Source organism: Helicoverpa armigera, chromosome 1, assembly GCF_030705265.1.
Source record: "Helicoverpa armigera isolate CAAS_96S chromosome 1, ASM3070526v1, whole genome shotgun sequence".
Classification (NCBI taxonomy): Eukaryota; Metazoa; Arthropoda; class Insecta; order Lepidoptera; family Noctuidae; genus Helicoverpa; species Helicoverpa armigera.
Genome location: NC_087120.1, coordinates 16668086 through 16687669, shown reverse-complemented (window position 1 = coordinate 16687669; position 19584 = coordinate 16668086). Strand labels below are relative to the sequence as shown.

Sequence of the window (19584 nt, the reverse complement as noted above, 5' to 3'; positions counted from 1 at the left end):
TTCGAGGCACCTAAATGTTCTTCTTTTATAGTAGACTAACTGTTACACGCGGTTTTACCTACAACTTAGGTAAAAAGCATAGGCCATAGAGCAAAGTGCTTAGAGATATATGAAATAAAAAAAATACTTTGACATTAAACCATGTATTTAAAAATACTTATAAAAATATGACTAATCAGACGAAAATATATATCACTTTTGTTTGTTAGGATATTATATCAATCAGTTTTTCCCGTAAATCAGAGACAAATCTTCTACCCAATAGTTAACATAACAAAATTCATAGTTTTCATTAAAGTTTCAAGCAAATATTTATTTGCCGGGCGAGTTAGATTTTACAGGGTTAGTAACTAATTTTCAAAGCAGTTTGTGAGTTGAAGTGGATGAGAAAATTAAACATTTACCTTAGTTATTCGTTTTAACGTGCTTTTTACTGCATGGAACGTCGTCCTTTGGAATTAATGTAAATAACTGACGCTGTGGCCATTTTTGATTGCATTAAAGTCGTGTGTAATGCCTTTAGCAAAACTAGACGAGTTTCGCTACGTCTACAAAAAAGACGAATTTATGATTTACATAAAAAGTATCCTATGTTCATTCTAGTACCACCAAAAATATGTAGGTATGTATTTCATGATGATCGGTTGAGTAGTTTTTTACATGAAAGCGTACACGGACACACGGGCGGACTTTCAAAATCAAACATTACAATCAAATCGTTTATTTTGCAAAGAATATGGGTATTGAAATATTGATAAATACAATACTTTAACTCTCTTGTATTGGAGTTTTATTCTTATCAGTCCAAAAATAAAATTTATTCTATCTACAGGCCCACACGATACCCACTGATATACCTCTAATATAGCAAGTTTAGCATAAACACGAAAGCTACACGATCTAAATGAAAACGCCTGAAGATATTTCCCCTAAGAAAACCATTGTTACAGGTTATATTTAGACAGCTTCCCGCGCCATTACAACGTCGTTACCATACCCAGCAAGGTATTTTACCCATTACGCCGACATCTCAAGAAACTCGATTTTAACTCAAGAAATCCCTTTACATAATTATTTTTAGCGAACTAATGAGAATACGCCTTTGCAAGGTTTTAAGAAGCTGTTTTTTGATGAACACGCTAGACATGTAGGTAGGCTGTATTTACGAAGGAGTATTTTGATGCACCCACTTAGAAATTGTTTTCGTAACGCAATTTTCGCCTTGAGTTTTAATACTTTATTTATTTGTGTAATGAAAACTTAGGTATAGTCAAATAATAAATAGATACGGGGCTAACAGACTTAGGGTTTTCAGATATTTTAATTAATTTCAAATGTATAGTGCGTCGTCGTCATCTTTCTGCCCTTAGCCTAATTTTATTTGTGGTCGGCGCATCACGTTTTGTCCTCCCATGCTGTCACCTACCATGCTCTTTTATCTGCTGTCATCTCACAAGTACCATGCTTTTCAACCATATCGACTTTCACACAATATGCATTTTTCACGACGTGACTTTCATTCGTCCTCGTGTGGGTATCGACAGCTGCATATTACAGAATTCTTTTGTTTTCTTTATTCTTCGACGCAGTATGAAAAGGCGGTGCCTGAAAACGTGTCACTGATTGTTAGTGTCAACTAGCAAATTATAGTCACACGTCACAGAAGTCATTCTAAACAGTATCTAGTGTTTATCGACTATCTATAATGACGTATAAGTGTGAAAGAAATTATGAGGTAACGATAAACAGCTGGCATTTTCTCAGATTCTGACGCGCTATGATGGGACTTTGCCTACAATTATACTAATGAAGGGATTGTCGCCCCAGCATTTATGCAACACCATAATACGTAGGTGCAGCTCTGAAACCTTCACTGAAGGTAGCATTTTCTTTCTAAAATTATACGCCGTGTAAATAAATTATTTTATGTGGAAAAGGCAACTGCGTTCGTCAGTTGCGGCAAGAAAAGTAAAATAAACTCTCCATCATTAAACAGACTGCAACGAGAGCTAATGAATTGCACACAACCATGCGAATGAACAAACAAACAAACCAACAAACAGAGAACTTCTAGTAGCGCAGTTTCCACAGTGGAATCGTCCGTGTATCACGTAACTCGAGATGGAAAATTGTACATTAAACAGAAACAGACTCGCCGACGTACGTTCCAATTTACGCAGACTAAGCTATCCGTAAGCGGTGCGGAGTACTATCTTCAAATAGAGATATGTGCTGATTTGTATATTTTATTTGGATATTTAAAGGCATTATTCTAGGCTGCTTTTGTTAAAGAGCAGGCAAGGTTTTGACGTGATAAAATATAATAAAGAGAATTTAAGTATGCGAAAATAAAATATTTTCATGCATAATTATCATTATCTCTAAAGTCAAAGACGCCACACGCTAAAAAAAAAGGATTTTTCAGTACGATTTTAATTTCATCTCAAAACAATTTACCCTACAACACAACATGAATTTTTAAAGCGCTTTATTTTGTCGTTATGTCACCTCTCTTTACATAGGTACATTACATTCAACAGTACAAAGTAAATACCGGGAACAAAGAACATTGTTTCACCACAAACCAGTACATTTTATTCCTTTGATCCGTCTGTTCGTCACAGTTGTGTCGTGTCAATCAAAACTCAGTATCGGTCAAACAGTCGAGCCAATAGCTACAAAAAATACTTCTGTTTTGCTTTCACAAAGCCTGCCGTATGTCAATGTGCCTTTTAAAAGAACAAATACAATATGGCTTTTGGCCTTTTGGATAAAGAACATACTTCTCAAGTGTGAGAGTGTGTGTTTGTAGGCAAATACTAATGCAACTTTTATAAGTTTGTATGTACTTTCACTAAGTAGGTAGATATTGGACACCAATAACTATGTTTCGGATGGCACGTTAAACTGTAGGTCCCAGCATTGAACTTCTTTGTCGTTACGGGTAGTCAGAAGCCAGAAAGTCTGACCACCAGTCTTACCAAAGGGTACCAATTTATTGGGTTGCCCATGTAACTGGGTTGAGGAGGCAGTCGCTCTTCGTGTCATTGGGAAAATGACAAGGCGGCTTTTTATTCTTTCTGTAGATTTCAAATAATCTTTATTCCTTTGGAAATTGTGGATCACTTACTGTGACCATTCTGCTGTGAGACTATTACGGGACATTTTACGCTAAATTGAACCCCGATTTCTCGCGAAATACTTTTATACAAAACGAGATTTTCGGATAAAAACTGCAAATTGAATAAACAGTTGTAATTAGTTTGAGAAACTAGCTGTTTGTAATATCATATTTTTAATTGCAATATATAAATACTTCCAACCAAGTTCGCAAAAAAGTGGTCTTAATTTTAATTTACAAAGTGCGAGTTAAGTGTATATTTAAACGGACAGTATTAATTACTGATAGAAAGTTAATTATCGCGTTTAATAACTTCTCTTTACAGGTACATTTCTGCGAATTTTAATTACCATTTACTGCATCTCTAATTGGAATATCATGTAAACAGTTAATTAACTTTTTTGTGCTTTTTCTATTAGCTTCATACTTTGAAAAAATTATCAGTTATTTTCGATTTTTTCCTGTAAATAACTAATTAAGTTTTCCATGCAGTTTTTATTCAGCCGCTTGAATATTGTGTATTTTTTATTAACTGCTTTGTTCAGTTTTCGAAGTATATTTTTGAAAGTTTTCCTTTGTTAGTTCGTTGTTTATTCGGAATCATACTCGTATCAATGTTTGTTGCTTTATTCTCGGAATAGTGAAATGGAACAGAGAAAAATACGGATTTGTTTTTCCAGCTAACAATTGCATACGTAGAACGAAATTTTGGGATAGATGAGCTATCAATTAAAACTATCTAAAATACTCGGAAGTAATATCCGCGTTTTAGGTTGAAATATTCTCGTCAAACGCGAAGTTAGTTTTTGCAAATTGGGGTTAGTCGAAAACAAAGGACAGGTAAAACGAAACCCTTTCCGAAACAATAAAGAAAATTAATTTTCACATTTCTTTTCTAAACACTTGTCGGTCATCGAAGTTAGAAAAACAAGAAATTGAAGGCAACCCGACTTTATTGTTCTTTAGAAAACTTACTCATTTAAGAGCCGACAAAAGACTTTTATAAACATTCATGAATTATACTAATGAAGGAAAAAACCTTAGTATTGAATTGTGTATTTATTTATTTAAGATAATAGGTAGGTGAGTCTACAATCTGGGTTATGGGTGCTTAATTATTACGAGGTCTGGAAGGCCTCGTGACGTGAGGCTCGTAAAGTCTGTGTGCGCACAATGGCGAGGCGTGGATAATTCGGTAGACCTCGTAGCCTCGGCGGGTATCAAATGGGCCAACTGTTGCTTGTGCAGGCTAATATGAATTGATTAGGTGCTCGCCGAATAACAAGAGCGCTAGTTTGTTGCTCGCTTCGTCTTTGTCTATGCCTGTTATATTTTGCACGGAATCTGTGCTGTTCTTTGTAAAGTACAATGGCCTTTGTTCAGATAATTTGTCATAATAACGTAATTATTGTAACAGATTTTGTTAGCGAGGACACTTTTTTGAAAGCTGTAAATATAGCTTCGCCCCCATGTCAGACTTTTTAAAGGACAGATAGTCGGGACAGATACTAGGTTTTTCTAACTGTTTTTTGTAGGACGTCTGCGTTGCACTATTGTTTTTTATTTTTCTCCTACTAAAAGCTCTCGTTTTCAGACGTATGTGGGCAGCCTATTAGATATACATATTTGTGTAAAGAATAGGATAAAAATAAAACTACTTATGTTCTTTTATAATTGAGCTCTTGAATATTTTCTCATAATGTCTCAAGTGCTACTTAGTTCAAAATCAATTTCGCTCTGTTATTATAGAACGTTGTTTGTTCGAAGATAGTTTGGGTGCTCAGTATCAACCCACTAGGTCGGCATTCAATTATCTAGTGTTTGTGTTGGAAACACGCCATCTGTTGCATTTCCTGAGGTGTTTACTAAACTAGCATAATAACAGCTCGTTTGCATTTTAGAAAATATTCTAAGACTTTAATAACCGAGGCACTATTGAAACTACTACCGCATTTTCAACTAAAATCCAACCTTGCATCTTTAACAATAAGTCTCTTTTTCCCAGGTCTTTGTGGACATGGAAGTGTACTACACTCCACCCACCGGAATTTTGAAAGAAGAACTCTTTCGTGGTGAGACCAGCTCCTTGAAGGGGTCCTCTCACAACATACCAGTGCAAGGATCAGCACCAGTTCCTATCCACGGAGCTGCTGGCTACCACTCAACCCCTGGGTCTTCCAGGGGCTCTCTGACTGGATTATCTCCTAAAGATTCAGAGGACAATGTCCTGGAGGACGTTCAGAGGAATATAGAGACTCTTGAACAGTCTCTGCGTAATAAGGAGCAGGCACTTGATATGGATTTCTTGGAAGAGACACGAGCTCATAAGCTGAAGACCGCTGGGAAGCGATTCCTCAGGTAAGATACTTTCTTTTCACACACATATAATGTAGGTGTATTTTAACATCCTAGGCAGTCGTTACGGGTAGTCTGAAGCCAGTAAATCTGGCTAATGGGGTCTTATCGGGTGGATTGGGTAACCGGGTTTAGGAGGTCAGATATTCAGTCGCTCTATGTTAAACGAAGGTACTCAGCTGCATCCGATAACCTGAAAGCCGATCCCAACATAATTGGGAAAAAGGCTCGGGATATGATCGCAGCAGGTGTAACTTCCTAACCATTTACAAACTATTTCACAATCTTACTACTATTTCAATAAGTATAATACATACTGTTTATGGACTACTTCGAGCTGATGTTCTTTGGCTGCGAATGTACAATAAATCCGAGGTTTATGTTAGGACTGGTGACGTCATAGAGCATTCGTAATTTACGTTCGTAGTGCCGTTGTGCCCCGATCCTTACAGACTGGTTCCAGACTCTCTCAGGATTTAGAATAAACGGCCTGTAGTATTCAGAAGTCAGTTCTTTACTTCAAACTTGTGACAAAATGTTTAAAATCTTTATTATAGAAACAATGAATCCCTATATCCCTCGGTCAATGTGAATAGTGAATGGCGGAATCGTTTAATCTTTAATTGTACATATTTCATAGCAAAATTAACACAAATAAAATTTTAATAAGGGCAGGAGGATGATGATGAACAAAATCAACATAATATTATGAACTATATTGTAGTGTATTTTCGTTCACATTAAAATGATATTACTACTTCCTGTAACGTTGTAGTTAAAAATAAATTGTCACCTGAATTTTGTAACAACACCGTGCACGCCATGAATAATGATGACCCTCTGTTTTCGTACGACTTTTGAATATTAATACAAAATATGTGTTGCCTTTTAATTTGCTACTATTTGGTTGTAAACCCACACTCAATTAGTAATGAATACCACAATCTGCGTGTTCGTGGGTTCGTTTGTATCAATGTTCCTATTCGTGTATTAATTCATGGGGTTCAAACGCCATCGGAATATTAATAAGGCCCAGTATTATTTATGAATGGTGTTGTTCTCGCACCTACACAATCCTATTGCCAAATGTCATATGTAGATTTGGAAACTCGGATATCCAGTGAGTACTGACGTAGACTGAAATCTGTTTGCTCTTTTTTGACGGTTTGAGAACACTCGAGAGCTGAACTGAAATGTGTGGATCGAATCCGTACTCTCAAGTGTATGAGCGCTTAATTGGGACCTACAAACTACAGGACAGAACCACCTGACCTAAAAACTAGACTAAAATCTTGCCGTCGTACCGCAAAAACTTTTAAACGTCTGTTGAACAATTGTGTAAAAAAATGACAAATTATGACGTTGAAATAAGGTCCGTTTTGCAGCCACAATTATTTTAGACGAATGTTCAACAGATGTTTACGATCTGTAGGAAGGCAGTTAATGCCTGACTGCCGAGCCTGAGGTCCCGGGTTCGATTCCCGGTTCGGTCGACATTTGTGTGAGAGCATGCTTGTTGGTCGTGGTCCGGGTGTTATAATAAATGTAATGACATATTATGTAGCTGTATGTGTTAGCACCCATAACACAAGTTAATTAATAACTTATCATTACCGACCGTGTGTGAAAAGGTGTTCCGACTCTTATATTAAAATCTGTAGTTATTTCATACTATTCTTTGTTCTAGACGTGGCTTCACCCTCGGCAGTGAGAAGGCTCTGGTTGAGTTGCCAGAGCGCAAAAGACCTTCAACTCTGAAGACAGTCAAGACTTTTATGCGCATCGGCAAGGTTCGGCCTAGCCGCGGCAGCAGTGATGAGGAGCAGGGTCTACTGGATACTCCTGGACCTTCCTCGGAGCCAGATCGCCCCACGAGCCAGATTTCTGTATCATCTGATGAAGTGTTAGTCGATGTTCATTCACCTACTGACACGCCGAAGTTTAAGAAGCTGTAAGTATTAACCATGGTTTTACCATAAACTAGTTCTAATTGTTTTGTTTTGAAATTCACACTGAATGGTGCAGGAAGAACTCTAGATATGTTTTTAAGAAGTGTTCCCCGCGATTCCGCCCTCGTCCCGAGGGTACTATTTCCCACACTTGCGTAAAAAGTAGCCTTTGTCCTTTTTCAGGCTGCACACTATTATGAGTACCATATTTCATTTAAGTTAGTTCAGTAGCTTTGATGTAAAACGGGACTGACAGTAAATTTCAAAGTGGCCATGCACACATGTTAAATTAGTTATAAATATAATTGGCCAAGTGTCGGTAGTTCTATTTCTGAGTTCGCCAAAGTTTTATTGGGGCGTGTCTTATGGGAATTTCTGTTTAGCCACCAAATTCTGGAAACTTGATTACAAAATGTGGTCTTGTACTCATATTGTAGGATCAGTATATAGTTAGTTATTTTGAGAAATACATACATACGTGATACTATGACTGTTCACCGCACTTTTTCAAGTCTTACCTTAGATTTTCTCAACCCTTTTTAACACGATTTTAAAGTATTAGTTTCACTTGTACCTATTATATTATGTAAGAAAATCTTGGAATCATAATTTAACCCACTTCCCGGTCTTCGATTAAGATGACATTTTGCACACGCTCTAAGTTCTGATGACAATACATAACAAGCGTGTTTTTTAGCTTTTTAAACTATTGTTCTTGGTCATAGTTTCAATTATCTCTCATTCGCTCTCTAGGCGTGCAGTCATCGACACCGGTTGCCCCTCGGCTCTGAAAGCCGCCGACTTCCAAGTGTGCGTCACGGTCATCGAAGCCCGCCAGCTGGCCGGCCTCAACATGGACCCTGTGGTCTGCGTGCAAGTCGGAGACGTTCGAAAATATACTAGCGTCAAGGAGAGCACTAATTGCCCTTATTACAATGAGGTAAGGTTGCTTTTGCTATAACATTGGTTGATAGTAGAATCATCTGTCACTCTTAACTCAGTTGTGTGTAGCACTTGTAATGAATATTTTAATGGCCTATATCTTTGTTGGTACACTCTCTAAGTATCTCAACATCGATGTAGATGAGGGTGTATTCACACCAAACTTAATGTCGACTTGCACCTAACTTCTGAGTGCATTTATACTAGTTATGCCGATAACCGCACCTCCACTTAAAAATGGTCAACTTGTACGTCGAACCAAAGATCAAATTCCTGACCACTTTCATGTACAGGATGTTTGTAAAGAGAATATAACATTAATACATATAAAAGCCACGGGTATCGAGAAAGGAAACCGGTATTGGGTTAACAAGTGAGCAGGCAGCGAACAATATCAAGTAGCTCTATAGAGCCTTTGTTCAGGAGTTACTTTCACAACATTATACCTGTTTCTTACCGTACTATCTATTGTAGAAGATACTTGCTAGGTTTTAGATTTATTAGCCATATGACGGAAACATCTTTAGAGAACCTCATAGGTGTGAAAGTAGCTCGACCTGAGAATATGTCACGGTAAATTGGCTGAACTGTTTATAACTAAAAAAAAGTTATTTTATTGAATAGATAGAGTAATATATTAGGTCAAATTGGCAGTCGCTTCGAATTAAAAAAAAACCTGGTGATTAACTGCATCAATGTAGACAATAAACCACAAGATACTGAACCAAAAACACAAACTTATTTCGATAAATTCTAGGTAGATAAATGTGTTTTGTTTTAATTACTGAATTAAAATAAAATATTCTTGTCCCCAGTACTTCGTGTTCGACTTCCACATGCCGCCGATAATGCTGTTCGATAAGATCATCACACTGTCGGTAAGTTATTTTTTACTTAAATAAATACTTCTTACAAGCGACGGTTTTTAAGCGCACCGCGAATATACTTGCTGAGAACTTAATTATAGCTTAAATATTTAGATTAACGCTTGCGTTTTCTGTACATATGAATATTAATGACAGCGTGGTTAAAATGTAAAATAATGAATTCACTGAAAGAATTTTTAAGCTCGTGCTACGTAGTACCTAGCGTCGTAGCAAACATTAGAAGTGCTACGGCCATTCTTAAGGTTTTATCATGTTTGACTTTATAGAATTATGTACCTAAGTAGGTACTTACAACTTCGTAATAATAAATAATGTTCTTGTAACTTATGTCTTGTGTAACATCGCTAAGCTGAGATCTAAGAATTGTATTCTTCATACAAACTTTATCATCATTTCTCTCGTGAAAACACACATAAAATAATATTATTAGATAGAGACTATGACCCTTGAGTTTGTTTCGGCGTTTCTTCTCAGGGATCAGTCAGTGAGGAAATGCCACCGACCTCAGCGTTCTTAAAATGACGTAAAAGTGATGTAATGTCCTACTTGAAAAATAAACGATTTCATTTCTTTTCAAAATTCTTCTCTTAGATAACAAAAGGTGGGCCACTTTCGCACTAAGCTATTGACATAGCAGTATTAAGAATTCATTGACCAATTTGTGTGCCAGCCTAATTTCATCGCGGAACGCATTAATTATTCGGCAAAACGTAGCCATTTTGTATTCCAACGACCTTGGAGGATAGTCGAAATATTTTTTCCCCGTTATGTCCGTACATTTGTCATTATTTGATTTATGTGACCTGTGACGGTTTTCCGGTAAAATGAAATGTTTGTTCAAGGCAGTTTTTATGTCAATTTGGGAAGATAAGTTACCGGTACCTATATAGTTCCCTTTTTTGTTATTTTCCTAATAGTTGATGAGTACATATAACATGCGTAAGTATCCATAAGTTTAGATATGGCATAAGTACTAAGTAAAAACCGTTATATACAAATACTTAAGACCTTTCAGTCTAAATAAAATATTTGAAAAAGACAACCTTTCTATTTAAAATATATACAAATTAAAATAAAAGAAAGTAAACTTCCCTTCATAAAAATACAGGGTACATTTCATGAGTAATAGCTGGATAATAACTAAATAACCGCCCATTAATTAAGACTGTTATTAAAGAGGGCAATTAACAACCATTCGTTATACCACACTAACTACATAACTATTTAATCCATTCATTATAAAAACTTTCACTCAACTTCTTGACTTTATTAATGGATTTACCAAATGGCTTCATTAAACATCATCATCTGAATAGCCTTTTCCCAACTATGTAGGAGTCGGCTTCCAGTCTAACCAACTGCAACGGGGAATCTGCGTTTTACAAGGAGCGACTGCCTATCTGACCTCCTCAACCCAGTTATCCGGGCTACTCAATACCCCTAGGCAAGACTGGTTTACAGTCTTACTGGCTTATGATTACCCGTAACAACAGCCAAAGATGTGAAAACGACAGCCGGGACCTATTTATAGTGGCTTCTGAAAGAAAGAACCTTATTACAAGATACTTAACTTAATGATCCATCGATCCCTTTGACTTGCCACAAGCTGTTCGAGCCCAAGAATAAGAAATAACATAATAGCTAGATAATGGGCCACAACTGTCGGTTCGATAATTTCCATAATTTCTTGTCAACGATGATAATGGTCCACTTAGTTACTTAAAATGCACTTAACAAGTCTTAAGGACTTGTAATTCTCTTGACAAACGGGGAAATTGGCCGACAGTACAATTAAGTGCAATTTTCTGTCGATATTCTTATGATTTGTACATTGTAAATGATACTCGTGTGTTGACTGTTCACAAGTTGTTGATTTTGCCGTCATTTTGACCCACTTTGTAACTGCACATAATAGCATCTGCTGCATTTATTATGAAAATCAAAGCGATCTAGATCGCGGTGACACAGAATGAAAAGAAAATTACAATAATGCTTCGTGAATCGTCAATCTAGTAACTGATTGTGACGTAAGGATTATTATTTTCTTGTTATTATTTTACAGATTTATTATATGTGCTAAATACCTAGATAAATAGATTTGTTCCACATATTTTCTCTTTTCCTTAATATTCACTGTTTGACGTCAAGGAACATTCGTAGGTAGGTACTAGCTGGTACCAGCTAACTACATTATCTACCTACATAAACAAAAATAACAGATAGGTTATTAATGAGTTTCTCCAAAAATAGGTCTTCATCATTACAATAATCTAGGCTTATTCCAAGCTTAGTTTATTTTGATTCAATTACCTCTAAATTCAGCCAATACCGGCTACAGGCTGAAGGGTGGCTTATATAAATCTCCTGGATATTGGACGGCCCAATTTCCCGCAGATAAACCGACGATTAATTTGCCATCACGCCTAAATATTATTAAACACCTGACATTTCGGAATAACTCAATTATTTATAAATTACTCGTAAAACATATTAATGTACACAGCTATCGTATGTTTTATTCATATTTGTTAATGAATAGGTAACTATTTTTTTGTGAAAGGCCACCATTATAGTTAATTAATGAACATAACTAGATAATAAATAAAGTTAGTAGTGTTCTGTAAACATAGTATTTCAAATCATTAATATCAAAATGTAAATGGTCGTAAAAAGATCTTTTTTGTATTTTTGACATAATTAAAAGCCAATCAAATTTTTTACTTCATGTAAAACACTGGTCCTCAGCTGCATCCGGTCAGACTGGAAGCCGACCACAACATAGTTGGAAAAAGGCTAGGCAGATGATTATGCTTCTGAATAACAACATAAATAATTATATAATAAATAAACCCAAGAAAACATGAGAAACAGGATAATCTCATAAATTATGTGGCTTAATATTCTTGTCCAATGTTTACATATTTACTCGACACCAGAACTCGAGGCTTTTCCTCTTATCATTATATTTATTAACTTGCTAGCTGAAATGTAGGCACGTGTCATCACTAATACTACAAAAATATATTAAAGTAATAGACTTGAATTTTTATGAAATTGGCTTCTGAATCAAGAAGTTTTCATTGAAATTAAACCTGACTGAATCCTTTCCCCTTTCTGAAAACTTGAAGCATAGGAAAATGAAATTTAATACTACAGTACTAAGGCTTCTTTTAAAGTACAGGCTGCTAACATTGAAAACAAAACAACGAATGTTGAGACGTATTTTACGAGCACTAAAGACTAGAGAAGCCAAATTATTGCGCGAAGTAAAATTGAGTTTTTACGTTGATTATAACATAATATTTTAATTGGCGTATTTTAGATGAGTGTTTTTTTTTGCGACATATTGTCAAGGCATTATGAACTTTATGTCTTGAGTTATAGAGTTTATAATAACCAGTCTAAAATGCTACTACTTAGGGTGTAATTCTTATAAATGAGATGTGGAATTAGGCAATATTCAAGCGTCTTACTCCAAGCTTGAATGCGTACCTTTACTGAGCGAATCTTAGAAACAATGCAGTGATGATATTGCTGTATTTTGATAATTGCTGGGGACCTATTGTCCTTGTTATTGTGAAGCGTAAATAAGCGACTTGGTGTTTCTTAGCAAATATTGAGTAATAACAACACAACGTAAGGAAGACGAATTTCGAGTAATTAGGGCGAACCGAGCTCCCGGTTACAGTAGGTAATTTAGTCAGTGAACAAATAACTATAGATTGCAATACTTATAGCTATATTTTAACGCTTATGTGGTGATGAAAGTTATGTTAAGGATCTCTGTCTAAAACAGAGATCCTTAACATAACTTTAAGTATATGAGGTCAGTATACCTCTATATAAGTATATGATCTCAAGAAATCCCTACTAATATTATAAATGCAAAAGTAACTCTGTTTGTCTGTCTGACCGTCTGTTACGCTTTCACCACTGAACTGATTTTAATAAAATTTGGCACAGAGATAGAGCTGACCTTGATAACGAACATAGGATAGTTTGATCCCGGACTTTTGAAGAATTCTCTTAGAAACGCGATATAACCGAACTCTACGCGGGCGAAGCCGCGTGCGCTTGGTAGTAACTTATAAAAATAAATGATTCCTGAAAATAATAATAAGAGTATCTCCCAGTATTATTCGCGCTCTGCAATCACAGATATCAATCAAATGCTCGATCTAGCAGAGCAAGGTTGAGCATTCATAACTTCAAGATCTTATTTCGTTCATAGATCTTCCGAGTGGTCCCGATTCAATGGCCGTAAGTGTACTGGCTCAAGTAGATAGATTATTAGGTTTGAGCTATGTAGCTGGTATGTACCAGATATGGGATATTTTGATACTGAATTGGACGCTTAGATAAGTCTAAATATATTTTTTAAAATTGTGAACATTGATCGTAAATTGTTCCCAAAATAAGTAAGAAGAAGATCAAAGAAAACCTGAATTGAATAGTATGGACAGGAAAAAATGGCCCAACAGTAATTTTCATGACTTTGGGGTCTGCCTTATGTTTACCAAATCCGCAATTTTTCCAAAATTCCACAAACTGCAGTTTTTCAGTGTATTTTAAATAAATGTATATTGATTTGAACTGAATAAACGAACGTGATGGTCTGTGTTACGCATAAAAATTAGCTTGTTAAAGCCAGACGGACTTAAATGCCTAAATAGGTTTTCAGTCAAAATCAATGTTTTATTGTCGTTAGTACAAAACCACGCCACTATAAGACATTAAACTTGTAAGAAAAATACCGCTACTTACCGTTGTACGATATTACACTTCACCGGGTTATATTTCACAGGGACCTCGCGAGATTAAGAAATAACTATCTATATCAGGAACCCCACAATATGACGCAAGATATAAGCCTTTTGAAGATGGGAAAGTAACGTATCTTAGATATCATATTGTTTTCAGTTTTCATGTTTTGAACTTAGGAAATAATGTGCAGAAACTGATTATATTAGTCACACTGTCCCGTTCGTCTCGCTGTTTCTTATAAACGTAACCTATGTATAGTATATTTGTAAATAAATAATAATGTCGGGACACCTTTTCACACACGGTCGGTTAGCCCCACGGTCAGTTATTATGTAATTAACTTGTCTTATGGGTGCTAACACAACTGACAAACTACATATAGCTACACATATTTATAAATACATGATGATGATGTCCTCCTAGCCGATTATCGGCTACGGCGGCTGTTCTCATGTAAGGAGATTAGCCAACTACGCAGGAGATATTAAGTATAGTGCACGAGCATTTGCGCAGACACAGGTGCACTCCCTATTCCTTCACTCTCATAGCCCGATGGGACGGTAATCCGACACGACCGGAGAGAGATCAGGCGCAGGACCGACATTTACGTGCTCTCCGATGCACGGGTGTATCAATCACCAACTTCCAGGCTCCGGGCTGCTTTGTGAAAGTCTTCTAAAACCCACAAAGCGATTTCGGCCCGACTCGGGAATCGAACCCGAGACCTCGTGCTCAGCAGCCGCACATATTACATATTGAAACACCCAGACCACGGCCAACAAGCATGCTCATCACACAAATGTCGACCGAACCGGGAATCGAACCCGGGACCTCAGGTTCGGCAGTCCAGCATGGTGACCATTGCGTCATTGAGGTCGTCGATTTAATTTAATTACATAGCTTAATTTCATATACCTTGCTGTCTCAAGAATGAGGCTACTGAGTTACGAAAGAACCAAAAATTATTTTGTTGTAAAGTGATCAAACTCTTTATTAAAAATTTTTGAACTGAATACAATCTAATCAAAGTTAATATTTAGAGCAATGGTTAACCGAGTCTAACCTTCTGAATAAGATAAGCCAAACGTCGGCATTTCTCACCTTTACACCCAAATAATCAATATTAAATTATCTTCAGTAACATCGCTCTACGGTTTTGATATTCGCCGTGAAATTATGACTATACTTCAAGTATACTAGAAACCTTATGAGCTGTTTCATATATGTTCAACAGGCATGTTGCGCGAACTACTTCGTTTAACCTACAATAATAAAAGTACGTAAGGTTTCAAACTTGTAATATGAGTAAGGGTGAGAAATAGTGTTAGCGGCAACTTCTAGCACTTGTTGCGTATCTTTTGTAAAGCTCCTTGCATTTTAACTTTGAAGTGTAACATTTTCAATAAAGAAAGGCAAAAAAACCGGCCAAGTGCGAGTCGGACTCGCGCACGAAGGGTTCTGTACCATTATTTATAAAACGTTTGTTGTATACCCATACAACAAACGTGTTTTTTTTGTCCGTGCCCTCAAAAATATTTATTTTATTCTAGTTTTCAGTATTTGTTGTTATAGCGGCAACAAAAATACATCATCTGTGAAAATTCCAACTCTCTAACTAGAGGTTCATGAGATACAGACGGACGGACGGACAGAGGAGCGAAAACAATAGGGTCCCGTTTTACCTTTTGGGCACGGAACTCTAAAAATGTGGTAAAAACTACACACAAAATAATACAGTTTCTTGTAATAGCACACATAAAAGGCTTCGGTATTGAACTCGCGTCATTTGAAACAAACAAAAAGGTTGGATAGGCGTCAAAAATGTTAAACGTCAAACCAGAAATATAAATACAACTACAGCCTTCCGTTACGTGTCGTTTGCAAACTCAATGCTAAAACGTGGAAAACATTTTAACACAGAGAATTTCAAATATACCGATTTTACAGTTTTTGATGAAATATATTTGGAAATTGGCCTAAAACTGCAGACTCAAGTTTACCTGTTACTATTAAACCTCATTGTTATATTATTTGCGAAACGAATAATATTTAGTAGCAATGTTGTTATTATTAACTTAGCAAAGACAACAAACAGTAGGATAAACACACTATAAAACAAAAAAAGTATCTCAAATTCATTTAAAAGCTACAAAAAGACAATTATTTTATAAAGTAAAGTAATCGCTCGCGAAACAAGTGAGAGGCGGACATAAATCCTTCAACTTTTTACTTTTTTACTTGCCAATAAAGGAAAAAATTGTGTTTTCATAACTTTGTACATCGCCGAGGGGAAATGCGCCCTTTACAGCAAGTTTAGATAGGATGCTCACTGAAATGTTATCATTCAACTTTTTGCATTTTGTTACGAACAAATTTTACACTACGTAGGTTTCCGTGTGTTGTTTTGAGGTCCTTTTTGTTCGCCCGCATTTTAACTTGGAACCTGCGAAATAGCATGAAAGAAAAACATTTTTGCAGATTACTGCAACTGAAATAAATTATTTTTTTTCCTTGGACATAAACGTACAAGTACAAGTATTATAACTTTTGTAGCATTATTTTTTAAATTTTTCCTTCCTTTTCTCAAAATAAAGTATCATTTCATTCACTAAAAACAGTTGACCTTGCAAAACCCCCATTACATAAATGAACTTAAAAATAAGTTGTCCAATTTACTGCAAATGGGTAGCGTGTCCAAAACTGTGACTGTCCTGTCACGTTGTGCGACAATGCTCATTGTCCAAAATATAGGCCAGCCTTCCTCGAAAGCACATTGAGCAATCGCTTGACAATACTCGGAAATTAAATCGACTACTTCAACATTCATGTTTCAATGAATTTCAAATAAAAACTGATATTTTATTTTGCTTTTTCTAACTAACATTTGATTCGGAATAAAAATTGCAGAATTTTTCGCTCTGTATTTTTGCTTTTTTGTAATCTAGTGTGTGCGTTTTGTAAAATTAAATACATTTCTATTTTAGTATCAAAAGGATTAGTATTTCGTTGTATTGGCTGAAAAACTGTAATCTACTCGGTTTTGGTTGTTTCCCAATAATTGAGAAGAGAAAATTATTACATAACTTGTTTGATTAAACTTCACAGCATCCAGTTGACCCTTCGAAATAAATCCGAGAATTATTATTCAAAGAAATACACAAACCACGGCTTTGAAAAGACCTTTCGTACCTTTCATAAGGGCTGCATTAAATATTCCATTTCTGTTTCACAAATAGGATGTCTTCTCGGCAATAGACATAATCATTTTTCTTACATATTTCCATTAAACTTATTCAAGTCACACATGGATTTTATCATCCCATAAAAAAACGAAAATGATTAGGTAGCCTTAAAATAAGATTTGAATCAGGTTCATAAATATTTGCCACATTATTTTGTACGGGTAAATTACATTTGAATAACCCTCCTGGGTGATCGGGATAAATTAATGCAGACAGACTGATTAACAAACAAATCTGTACAATCTGAATGTTGCTTTGTGAGATTAAACAACCATATATATAATTTAATAATCCTGTATACTGCAAAACCTTTTCCAATTGATAAATTCAATAGAGAAGGTGCAAATGTCCGAAAGAAACGAGTTGTGAACTCGATACTAATTGCACGAATGGAAAGCGTAATAAAACTGACAATAGAAGAAATAAAATACAGCTCAAAACGAATAAAATATACGTGTGTTTTATACAACAATAAATGTTTTAAGTTGGCAGCTTACAAGCGAGCAGCTTTTCACGTAATTCCTGTATTTACTTCTAGAAGAAGCTAACATTGTTATGTGAGACTTTCACAATGAAACTTAAACGAATATTCTACAAAACTACTTATGTCAAGCGCTCAAAGGGTATTAAATGAACGTGAATAACATAGACAGCAAGAATACATGACTCGAAAATTCTCTATGGTTTTATTACGAAAATGAAAAATGCTTAGAGCAGCACACTGCAAACTTTTAGTCGGCTGATATTTTGTTGGCTCTTAATTCAGTATGAAGATGAATGGTAGTACGCACATTACAAAGATCAATGGCCTTACTACAAAAACTTAAACATCTGTTTTACACTGGTCTAAAAAAATTGTAGCTGCAAAATGAACCATATGTCAACGTCATAATCTGACATTTTTTAGACAAGTCTTAAACTGATGTTTAAAAGTTTTTGTGGTAAGACGGCAAGTGTTTAACTGGTATCAGTCCCACTAAAAACTATGAGGGCAATCAAGATTTTCTTTAAAAAAAATTGTGCCTAGTATCAAGACAACTGTTGGCCAACTGTTTAGTCGACTGTATGCGGGTACTAAGGTTGTAATGGAAAATTCGGGTGGCGGTTCTCCGCTCTCATTTTTTACATTTTAATTTAAACCAACAGACTGTATTATTTTTGGCCTGGTATCTCGGGTGGTTCATGCTAAATGCTGGCTGTATGATTATTCAGAGGCAAGTGAACTTTTGTTGTGACTGCAAACCAGACATTTCTGTGTGTTTGACTTTGTATGTTAGTAAATTATTATGGAGGGTTATACGTAACTATTATCTGGCATATAATTTGGCTATCGTTGTAGTTTAATTATGAAACCGTAGTTGCAAGACTATCTTATTGTAACTTTTTTCTTTGTCCTTTAGGGAAGATTCACATCTGGTAGAAAATGCGTCGAGTCGTATCATAAATGCACATTATGGTCGGCGTATTAACGTATCATCGGTTAGGTGTGAAAGATTTAAAGTTTCACCTTATATTTGCCTGTTTTGGCGTTACACGACTGATAATACGCGACGATCTTTCATATGATATGAAACTACCCTTATTGTTACTTTTTCTTTGTTCTTCAGCACTGAATTCTAAAATGAATTCGTCGATATTTCATTTCAAAATTGAACATCATTGAGATTAAAAGCTTACACATGTCAAGACCCAATCCACTAATACCTACTCCTACATTTCATTTTCACGGAAGCGTAGATTAATCCCCTTTCGAATGCAAGGGTTTTATAATAACCATTCTCTATTGGGGATTACTAGACCTGCCTGAATGTGGTTCCACTGCACTCCTAAATCTGTGGCGAAGTGTGGAAGTGCCAATACCGGCGACCCAATTCCTGAGCAAATAGAATGAGAAAACTTCAACAATGGAAACCTTTTGAACATGGGGGTAAACCATAGGGGCTCGTTATTGAGCCCTCGATACGCTTTTTTAATTGATTGGACTCGCCATTGAGCTTTTTTATTTGCTAGCCAGTTCTTTGTGTACTAAGGTGCATGCTATTTCCCGAGTCAGACATTTTGTAGAACATATAATCGGACCGACTTTTGTGACGTGTGCTTTGCACTATTGATATCAGAGTGTTCTATTTTTACCTACAAAAATCATATCACCGATTATCGGAAATGGGCGAGCAGCCTAACAATGAACTGATGTGTAGTTTTAATGGCAAATGTGTCTTTATTATATTTCTAAATATTATAATTGTTCGTATTTGTAATAAGGCAAGGTTCTTTCTCGTTTCTTATTATTGGAACGATAATAATTGTATGTCATTGTAATAACA

The 19584-nt window shown here is 35.8% G+C and overlaps 1 protein-coding gene across 1 annotated transcript in view; it reads left to right on the top strand.

Annotated features, from left to right (window-relative positions):
- Positions 1-19584, top strand: part of LOC110372475 (otoferlin) — a 117094-nt gene that overhangs the window by 61779 nt on the left and 35731 nt on the right. The window contains exons 4-7 of the mRNA XM_021329223.3: positions 5127-5479; positions 7164-7427; positions 8179-8365; positions 9183-9245. Coding sequence (XP_021184898.3) covers positions 5127-5479; positions 7164-7427; positions 8179-8365; positions 9183-9245 — 867 coding nt within the window. The remainder of the gene's footprint in view (positions 1-5126; positions 5480-7163; positions 7428-8178; positions 8366-9182; positions 9246-19584) is intronic.